General features: G+C 37.3%; 1 protein-coding gene across 3 annotated transcripts; it reads right to left on the bottom strand.

The window, feature by feature from the left end:
• Positions 1-283: 283 nt before the first annotated feature.
• Positions 284-6,589, bottom strand: LOC116246496 (homeobox-DDT domain protein RLT1). Of its 3 annotated transcripts, none has more exons than XM_031618401.2 (8): positions 6,265-6,588; positions 4,535-4,642; positions 3,790-4,440; positions 2,767-2,846; positions 2,035-2,259; positions 1,833-1,922; positions 1,656-1,735; positions 284-1,272 (listed from the first exon to the last, which is right to left on the bottom strand). In XM_031618401.2, exons 1-8 carry the CDS (start codon positions 6,299-6,301, stop codon positions 1,200-1,202), a joined length of 1,344 nt encoding a protein of 447 aa, XP_031474261.1. In that variant the 5' UTR covers positions 6,302-6,588; the 3' UTR covers positions 284-1,199. The 3 variants fall into 3 exon arrangements, with proteins under 3 accessions (XP_031474261.1, XP_031474259.1, XP_031474260.1); XM_031618399.2 differs by having other exon boundaries at positions 2,035-2,430; positions 6,265-6,587; XM_031618400.2 differs by lacking the exon at positions 1,656-1,735 and having other exon boundaries at positions 2,035-2,430; positions 6,265-6,589.
• Positions 6,590-10,656: the final 4,067 nt, after the last annotated feature.

The raw sequence follows: 10,656 nt of genomic DNA, 5'->3' as shown, positions 1-10,656 counted from the left end.
TGAATTGATCATAATTTCATGTCTAAAAGATTTGCAAGGGATGGTCACTGTAATAAGCCTAGTTAGTACCTTGTCACATAATTTTTAACATTTTGGCAGTCAAATCAGATCATCAAACTGGGTTCACGGTGTGATACCCATTGACCAAAAAGAGAAAAAGACGGCAGGTTTTTCCTAAATTAAGAGAAAAAAAAATGCTATCTATGTCGAATTAGATTCACCACAGTTCTTCAGTTGAATTCACAACTTAAGATAAAACAACCTGAGTTCCCGAGTCTCAATATTGACAAAAACCTGAAAATCTACAGGCAGATGGCAATTCAATGGATGGATTCCATAGATGTCTCGGTACATCAGAAGTTTGACACTCAAAATACATTAGTATCTTTCAGTAATCTATCATTGGAAAAATAATTACAGGTCATCTTTCTCACAACTGAGCGGGAACACCTTAAGAGTTCAAACTTCAACCGTGCTGTGGTTAACAGACTAGATACTTTAGAAGGCAATTTTACAGCAGTAGATGCACGGATCCACCATTAGTGACCCTCCTGATCTTTGTTGGCAGTCGTCTCCAATCTCTGAAGAGCCTCATTGCATTTCTTGTCACCTTGATGTTAGATTATGCATCATGTTGGTATCTAAGGCGCTGAAGTCTGAAAGGACTTTGAAAAAGAAAATCCTTTGTCACGTTTTGAGTCTCAGCTGGCTACACTAGCAGGTTAATTTTCACCGCTGTCAAGCAATGAAATTAATCTTCATAAAGACATACACTACATTGTTCCACGAACATCTGACTAACTTTACAGAGCCTGTACACCATAGCAGCTTCTAACAGGTTGAAAGTTCTAATTGGCGGAGAATGTTAAATATCATCTCGATGAGACTTGAGAGACCCCTCGTTTGGTGAGCATGCCTTCCAGTTACTGAGGCATTTCATGTTATTCATCCCAGAAAAATATTTCTAGCCAAACTGCAAAGATGATTTCAATTTGGGTGGAGATCTCGAGCAATGAATAATATGGAATTCCTGAGCTGTGACAGGTCAGAATGATGAAGGAAAATGGACATCCATCTTCTGCATGCATTTAGTTGATTTAGTTGAACTCCATGTAACCAAGACAGTTGATTTCTCCAAACCGCTTAGTTTCTCCACCAACATGACGAAAGCAACTCCATCCTCGTCTTTTCACCTAGTACTATCTTTCAACAGAAGAGCCAGTATATTCTGCTTCATCCTCACTAAAGCTGGTTGGTATATCACCCGTAAACCTGCACAACCAGTCGTAGAACAATCAATTTGATGCTTCCAAGAAATGATGGATTACATATGATAGAGTTTAAGCAGGCAGAGAGGGTTTCCCATAGTTCCCAAGGAAGTAAATTTTGGTGGTGTGCATTACCCTCCATCATAATAAAGAACTGCAAGTGTTTCCACCATACTTTTTTCTGACATAAACAACTAGAGGTCGGGTACTAGAAATACTTAATGAAAAGCTTTCCGTTTCAAATGAAGACAATAGAGGAGATCACTAGTAAACTCACTTAGAAAAGTTTATTTCAGATTAGCAAGTGTATTTAGAATACGACAAGTTTCAAAAAAAGAAAAAAAAAACATGCAATAGAGTCTGTCAATAAAGTAAGCTGCCACTAACCCTTTTACTGGCTTTATTCTCTGTTGACCCAAAGCAGCACCGGTTTTTTGTGTAGTCACTTGTTTACGGATTTTCCCACCCTTTTAATTTGTTCATTCCAGTGAAAGCAAGACAAAAATAAGGTTAGTAAGAAAACACATTACGTATCTGAATAAGAGAAGATTGTGAAAAACTTACATTTTTTTTTCGTCTCACAAGATTTGAACTTAATATAGCAGGGGAGTCATTTTCTCTGTTGATTCTGGGTCTTTCATGCAGCTTTTCTTTCTGCAGATGAAGTGATCAGACAGAGAAGAGCTTCAATAACTAGGCATCAATAAGTTCAATCATGTAAAGGAAAAGCATTCAATAGGGTGCAATTATAAACTATTGAATACACCTTCAATTTTCTTGTGGAGTTCACTTCATCCTCTGCCATATTCGCGAAGACCTTGTGAGGATGGATCTGAAGGAAGGATGATCTTTTTTTATTGACATTACCACTGTAAGAATGGTCATGGTAACCTGGATTGGTAATAGGCATCCCTCTCATGCCACCTGCTGACCAGGCTTCTGACTCATTGCTGATAAATTCTGATGCTTCACTATCAGAAAATTCATCCACCTGCTTTTCAGGGTGCAGATCAGGCATCTGATTGAATTGATTCGCAGGGTTCCACATTGGAGCATCACATGCATACTTTTGGAGGAATAGAGAAGGAAGAGTTTCCATGTGACCTGATTCCCTTAAGCATGAATCACTAGAATGGAAAGCATTCCCAGCTCTTACATGTATCTGATTCAAGAAATTATGAAAAACAAGCACCACAATATAATAAATTTTATAAGAACAAGGGCATATATAGCGGCCAGCTAGAAGAAAATGAATTACAAAACTAGTGAGATAACAACTTAACTAATTTAAACATGAAATAAGAACTCTTGGAGCAAGCCCATTTACTCCAATACGGAAAAGCTCCTTAGATGGTAAAGCAAACAAAAATTATGCTCCAGAGTCATTTTCTGTGACAGTAAGCGTCACACATTTTGCTGATGCATACAAGAACATTCATAATGTTTCTACCAGAGATGCATTAAAAACAAGGACATTTAGAGAAAGAAAACCACTTACCCTACCAGCATGACAATCAGTCCTTGATCTTGGCATTCTCTGGGAACTCTGCTGGATAGAATCACCCATATAATATGGCTCTGTCAAGCAAGTGAGAGAGAATATAAGACACTCAGCCAAATGTTAGACAGAAGGTTTCAGAAGAAGTGAAAACTGAAAACTCAAAGAAGGAAACTTACTGAAGAATTAGATTACGTAGGGAGAAGCAAAAAGCAAAAAGATGTCTCGGACAAACTCTATCAGTCAATTGTAGAACTGAAATTTAAGTGCATTTACATGTAGAATATGATGGCAAACGGTGCATCAAACAATATTTTGCAATATTCATATAGTTCAGACATGGTAGACTTACTACTGGTGAGTTCCATCAAAAGGAGTTCTCAGGCTGACCATTTGTACTAGGTGTGTCACAAGGATGCGGAAGAAGCAATGACAGCCTCTTCCAATGCTACAACTGGAAAAAAAAATGTCCCAAGCCCACTCAACTAGGAGTGGACCAAGTAAAAATGACTGGATAGTTGCCAGGTGTCTTTCACAAATAGAAAAGGTTGTCTAGTGGATTCCAATTGCTATATATATATATATATATATATATATATATGATACACACACACACACACACACACACACACACACACACATATATATATATATATAGAGAGAGAGAGCACACCATGGATACAAACCATATAACATTTCTTGGGAATAATACAATATCAGTTTGGATGGCACTTAATCAGATTTTCATCATCTAGCTAATTTTGCATTTCAATTTTAATGGAGCTCCAGAGGCACCAAAGCTGACACTGAAGTGAATGGTGACAATGATCTTCCATCTGTTATTGTCTTATTCTACTTTCTTCAGTTTTTGATAACATACAATAGTCGGTATCTTAAAAATCAACAGTAAAAAATTCTTTTCCAGATTTACCCAGGTCGAAGTAGCAATGATGCATGACTTAGTCACAATTTCTCTAGCATAGACAAAAAAGACACATGCTTCCAGAATGAATGCACATTTACCATGTCCATTGTCTCTCAATGGTGAATCAAAGGCACAAGGAGGGATTGGTTGGAACTCAGTGCCAAGTGGTGGTCCATCCATGCGGTACATCTTTCCAAGTTTAGTTTTGACTGCTAGAATTGAAGGGTGTTCACTTGCTTCATCCATATAGAGAGCATCCAAAACTGGCATATACTCCACTCTTGGTTTATCCTTTATGTTCATGTTTTCATACCCATGATCTGTAGAAGAATATCTCACGTTTTTCATGCCATAAAGATACTTATCAGGGTCCAACTTATCTTGTGATGCTGAGCTGCTTCCTGAAGATGTATCATCCACAACACTAAAATTTCTTGCAAGCAAATATCGCTTTCTAAGATCTGAACCTGAACATGGATATGCCTGGCTTTGGAACCTCTGACTTTCCACCTCTTTGAAATCATAAAAGTGTTCTCCTTGCCTTGAGCTGCTGCAAGAGTCATGCCTAACACCACTAGCACAATCATTCACACTACTTTGGAGTTCATTTTTCCTAATTGTGTGTTCTTCATCCGATAGCTTCTTGTCCTTTGACCTTCTATGGCAAAACCATCCTTGAACTTGCTTCTCAGACAAACCCAATTTTTCTGCAAGCTGTGCTTTCATAGGCTCCGATGGATACTTATGTTCTGTAGAGTAAAGAATCTAGATCAGTTCTGACAGGAAACTGAATAAAGATATAGTATAGCAAGTTTCTAAGACCTGGAGTTCAGGCATATTTACCATCATAAAATTTTTCTAGTGCTTCGATTTGAGATGCAGTCTTCAATGTTCTTTTCTTGCTCTTCACAGGAGAGACTTTTTCCTCTTCAGATCCCATATCACATGTTTCTAAAGAGTCAACAAAAATCAGCAGGCATGGATTAGAAACTTCACACCATTTAACAGCAAAAAACTTAACATGACATAAGCACCTAATGAAGGCAGTAGAGTAGTGCAGTGACATTCTCAAAGTACAGTAAATTGCCCAAACAGACTTCATTTTAGCAGCTGAATAGCCTCTTATATTCATGAGATACAAAAAGCAATTCAACTTCAATATTTCCAACCATGCAAGGAACTGGAACAGCAACCACAAGAGGAAAACTCAAGCAGCATAGCTGACTCATATATCCAAAGGGAAAAGGTAATGCCACAGCTGTCATCCTGCCACCTACAATTCCTTTGATCTCTAGATCAAGATCCAGACTGAGATTCAGTATGATTAACCGGTTAACATTGTTACAAGAACACAATGAAGTTGTACTAATCAATTGTCAATTGCAACTTTTCCAGGCCTACAATTTGAAGCAGGAAACGTATGAAACACGACCAGGCCCACAAAATCCATTTGAATCTATATTTTTGTGCTAGATTTGAAAGTCTTTATTGGCAACCTTGATTAATTCGTCTCAGCAGCCCTTCAATAACACCAGCCAACCAAGGTCTCAAAATGAAAATCAGGGCAAATTCACTATGGTTGGCACCATTTTCCCCAATCATAAACATGGAATTGCCTCTATAATTAATACTTTGATTATAGTTTTGGCCACCCCATCATTTTTTATGTCATCTTCAATGATCTGCCTGCTTAACTAGTTCGTCCCACCATACAAGTGGTGCTCAAGCATCGAACTGTCTAAAGTGTGGCGCATAACTTAGAATGGCACATTTTGACTTTAACCAAAATGACGGCCATTGCTTGGTGAATTGATTATCCATAGGTCCCTGTGTGTGAAGCAAGCTCACATCCTGCGAGCAGCCAATTTACTAAAGCTAAGGTTAGGACCCACCTTAGCCCGACCCTCCCAGAACCCTGGCACAGGAGGTCCAGGATATGCCCATCTTATAAACCGAAACAAAAACCAAATTCACTGAGAATTCCTTCTGGATAACATACAAAAACTGAACTCACTATCAGTGTGCTCCAAAGACCAATTTTAAACAGCTCAAACAACTATTGTTGTCGATTCGTCTTATATGCAAGACAATTGCCGCCACTGAATTTCACAAACCAAGTCCCTTAATTCCATAATGAAATCTCATGGACGTCATCCATTAGAATTTACACAAAAGTTCGCCATACACAGCTTCCACTCCGAAACGATTTCCAGTCAATAATTGCGTCACACAAATTGGGAAGATCCACATCAGTAATTGTCATTTTGAAACAGAACATACATTATACTTCAATATGAATCCAAGACCACAAAACTATGACAAAGGCACATTAATGTGTATCAGCCAGAATGTAAACCATCATTAAATTTCAACCACAATTCACAACAAACAAACGAACAAAAGGAAACGCTAATCTAAGAGGGGTGTGAAACTTCCGCCCATGGAACATTACGCGCACATTCTTCTGACAATGACAAAAGGAAATGAACCCAACTTGCTTAAATTCCATGAATTGACGGTTGCACCACGAAACAGGAAAACATGAGAAGATGGGCAGGGGGTGAAACCCATACCGGAAGTTGTGCAGAGGGGAGTCCCCACTTTTCCCATTGGATTGAAGCCTGCTCACGTAGCAAATTCGCCCAGGGATTTGGACAAGAACGCCGGGAAAAAGTGGAGCTGACCGCGTTGGGGAGAATCGGATGGTCGTGAGACGTGCCTGGCTTCGCCCATGACCATAAGACCCAAGGTTCCGGTGGTGGTGGAGGAAAGGTAGCGGCGAATCTTGGACACGAAACGCTGGTGGTGGTGGAGGAGGAGGGGCCACCGAAGGTCGATTGATCGAGAATTTGATGCCGGGACTCTTACCGGACGTGGCCTGAATGCTACATGAGCGGGCGTCTGTCCACGTGTTAGGGGGAGAAGAGAGAGAGAGTTTGGATCGGGTTCCAACCCAATCGAGTCTGTTCATTTAAACAGAACCAGATCTGGATAGCTATAATAATCCAAATCCGGATTTAAATCCCCTTTCTTTGACAACGTACTAATGGAAGAAAATAAAGGGAGATAAAAAGGAATAAAAATGAAAGAGAGAGATTAATAATAGAGAAGGAAAGAAGGAAAAACAAATGGAGAAAGAACCTTTTTTTTTTCGTCTCAATTTCTCTACTTTCAAAGGGATTGAAATTTTTCCTTTCATTTCCTTTTTTCTTTTTTGGATTTCCTTTTTTTTTTCTCTCCTTAATAAACAATCCAAACACTGGTACTTTTATCCTCTCCTTCATTGTTCCTCCATCCGAACCATAGATCCAATTAAAAAAGTTAAGTATCTGACTCAGTTTCGGTTAATCAAATTTAGGATAAGGAAGCCGTCCTAGACAAAGATTAATAAAATACAAACCACAATCTAAGCCCTTACGAGGTAAATAGGTCCAATACTATATTTTTAAATAAAAAAGTACGAATCTTAATTAGCAGTCCGGACAAATCTAGAACTGGTAATTATATCCAGTCCACTCGTTTATCATGTTCGATAATTTTTTAATGGTGCTACATGTCATATCATGAGCCGAGTTCATTATATTGGCGAGCTAGTGAAAGTCTGGAGGTCAGTCTGAATCTCATGCGTGTTATTCTTCTGGATCATAGACGGCAAGGTGTGTCACTTTTTAATTGATGAGATAGTTCTTTTTTTCCGCCCAAGTTTCGAAACAGTCTTTTAACTTTTTGAACTTCTTTTCATCAACCGATCCAGATCGAATTGGCCGCAAACCCATTCAATTCAACGATTAAGGCATAGTTTGATGGATCATGGATCAGTCAGTCGCACATTAGACCTCAAATCTGATTTTGATTTTTTTTTCAAATACTTTGACAAAAGTATTTGAAAAAGTTTCTACCTAGCTTTTCTAAGAGCCTAATCGAGCTTAGGCAACTTGAGCTCGGCTCGTTTAAAGCACGAAACTTGAACTCGACTCGTTTATTATACAGTTTGAATCACTCAACCCTTTACCTACCCAGCTGCCCCAGCAAGTAACAAAAGTTTATCATCATCATCAACAAGAGACATAGATTTTATATTTAAAATTTAAAAACTGTTCAAGGAAACTTCAGTAAAGATTATCAATAGAATAACGATAGATCTAACGTTACATGTTGTCATCAACATTTGACGTTACTAAGGAAAATATAGCTTAGTGAATAGAAACTATATTTTAGATTTTAATATCTAAAATAGTGCAACTTGAAAGGCTACTATAACTATATAAAAAAAAAATGTATCTAAATAATGCTAACAGGCTCAGCTACCTCTCCTACCAAAATTCACAATACAGACGTCAATGGATCGGATTCAGATCGGGTATCCAACCGAACTGAAAAACATTTAACATGCGATCATGGAAAACATTCAAACATATGATAATGCAGTTTGAGTTTTGAACAAATATCCAGAACAATCATACATTCTGATGCAGTTTTGAACAAATATCCAATTGAATTAGGATTTGAATTCAGTTGTAAATGAATATCATATATCCAATATCTGTATACATTTTGAGGGTCGGTCCATATGATAATGCAGTTTAGATTTTGGGTTTGGATTCAGATGTAAATTTTAAAACGTTAAATTTAGTTTGGATTGATGTTGGAAACTTTGAAAAGAACGGATTATGATATAATATATGACTTTTCTTCATTTCGTATTTGGATCAGAATATGTACACATCATGTTATGAATTGAATATGGTGAACGCATGGTACATTTTATTTCATATCTGGTCTGTTGACAACTTTAACAATACGGGTCAATGAAAAAACAGGTCAAATCAAGCAGCCTTTTAAAACTTTTTTGTTCAAAAAAATGAAATAAACTAAATTAATAGAAAGATAATAAACAAAAGAATATATGGGTAGTGATTAGTATAGTGAGTATTAATTGCAATTAGATGTTATTAGTACAAAAGTAATTTTTTAAATAAAATTTTAAAACATTTAAAAAAAATGACTTAATCTATCTGAAGGTACGAGACCGATATCGACAACACTGGCTTCCACCCGTCGAGTCTTTTCATCAAATAGGTGAATGATTTTGAACCTTCCTTTGGTTCCTTGTATTTCTCGCTGGCATTTGCTCCCCAACTACCCAACTGGGCAATCTTATGGGTCAGTGTTCGATAATATTTTCAAGATTTGCTACATTCAAAATCTTTTCAAGACTTTGAGTTGAGGATTTTATTTCTCTCTCATTTTCTAATCATATAGCAAATTAATGAGGTACAAGTGCTATAATCATTTGTTAGATTCGTTCTAGCTTTTTTTAAATATTTATTTCAGTTTTTTTTATACCAACTTGCAAAAATCATCATACGATCTTTTATATGAGTATTTGAGAGCCAAAGCTTTCAACCAACCATGCGTGCTACTTTCAAAGTTTTAGATTTACTCAAGAAGGTTTGAAAGTGCGTTCAAATTTATATTTGTGAGCATAAAAGACAAATGTTGAAAACGACAAATAAAAAGTTGAATTTGAGGTTTGCAGCACATTAAAGACGTGCCATTTGACTGAATGAAGCTAAAGTGGATTGTAAAATCCAAACTACGTTGCGCGTCAAACCTCTCTCCCTCTCTCTCTCTGCCTTTAAGAACGCTCGTATCTTTTAAGGGCATGTCATGTATAAATGAGCATGCATCAATATGAAAATGAAGTAAACTGGCTCCGATAGGTTTTTCGGAGCCAGTTTTTATATATATATATATATAGCTTTAGTTATTCGGAGTCACTCAACCATGTAATCAAGGCGTCCATCTGATACAAATGATTGGAAACTTATACTATCATTTTTTATTCTTGTTTTTCTTTTAACTGTTTATCATTTTTTATTCTTGTTTTTCTTTTAACTGTTTATCATGATGGATTGAACGACCATGATGAAATGGTTGGGTGACTCTAAAAAGCTAATGTCACCATCCAATTTTTCATATATATATAAAAGATACCATGCTTACCTAGCTGCTCCTACTTTACAAAATTTGTTCTTCTCCTTAATCAAACGTTGAAGATATGATCTAAATAAGACATTCACCGCAAATGGGATCCGCTTCGTAGCTTTGGATGATTCTTATAATGGTATAAAATCAAAGCCTCGAAGTATAGTATGATTTAGTGACTTTGCAAAATCATATTTTTTACATCTAGAAACCATATTCTATTGCCGGCAGCAACGAAATAAACCATAATGAAACGCATTTGCCCGTTTGATTTAAATGCACCACCAGTGACAAGAATATTTCATTCTACTATCTTAGAGGAAGGCTAAAACTCCTATTCAACCCTTTGTCCTCTCAAGGTACATGACCTGCTTTTGCGCACTTGAAAGCGACAATCTCAGCTTATCCAAAGCAAACTATATGTTAAACCAAATACGAAATCATGTATTCTGTGCGCGCTGAGACCCCCACAAGAGGGAAGCCACTTTTCTATCTAATTTGATGGTTCCTGCTGGCTTTCATGGTTGAGGCAGCTTTTTGAGAGTTAGTTTCCTAACTGAGCATCCGAATGCAATTTTTTAGAAGTTGAGACGTTTTTACAAATAACTCAATAATTGAGTGGCTAACTGTAATTATTTTTATAATTGCGTATAGCATTGACCGCAGGCAGGCACGCGTTCCAGACGCACTTGAATATAGCAGAGTAAATCTATGGGGGCCATCGTTTTGGATGTGACTTTATATCTTAGTTATCTGCACAAAACCATGTCCCAACGTTAATGGCAGACCCAAATTCAACTCTGTTAGTTGGATCTAGCAAAGCAAAAAAGAGTTCAGTTTCTGATTGAACTCAAATTTCATATTCAGTTTTCATCAAAATTGAACCACGGCCAATCAAACCAATTCCGGGTGAGCGGGGGAAATCCTCTCTCGCATAGAGTCGAAGGTCTCACCCAACCTAATTCTCCTGTAGAATT

The sequence above is a fragment of the Nymphaea colorata genome, chromosome 1 (assembly GCF_008831285.2).
Source record: "Nymphaea colorata isolate Beijing-Zhang1983 chromosome 1, ASM883128v2, whole genome shotgun sequence".
Taxonomy (NCBI): Eukaryota; Viridiplantae; Streptophyta; class Magnoliopsida; order Nymphaeales; family Nymphaeaceae; genus Nymphaea; species Nymphaea colorata.
The sequence above is the reverse complement of the archived record's forward strand: the minus strand, read 5'-3'. Positions and strand labels throughout refer to the sequence as shown.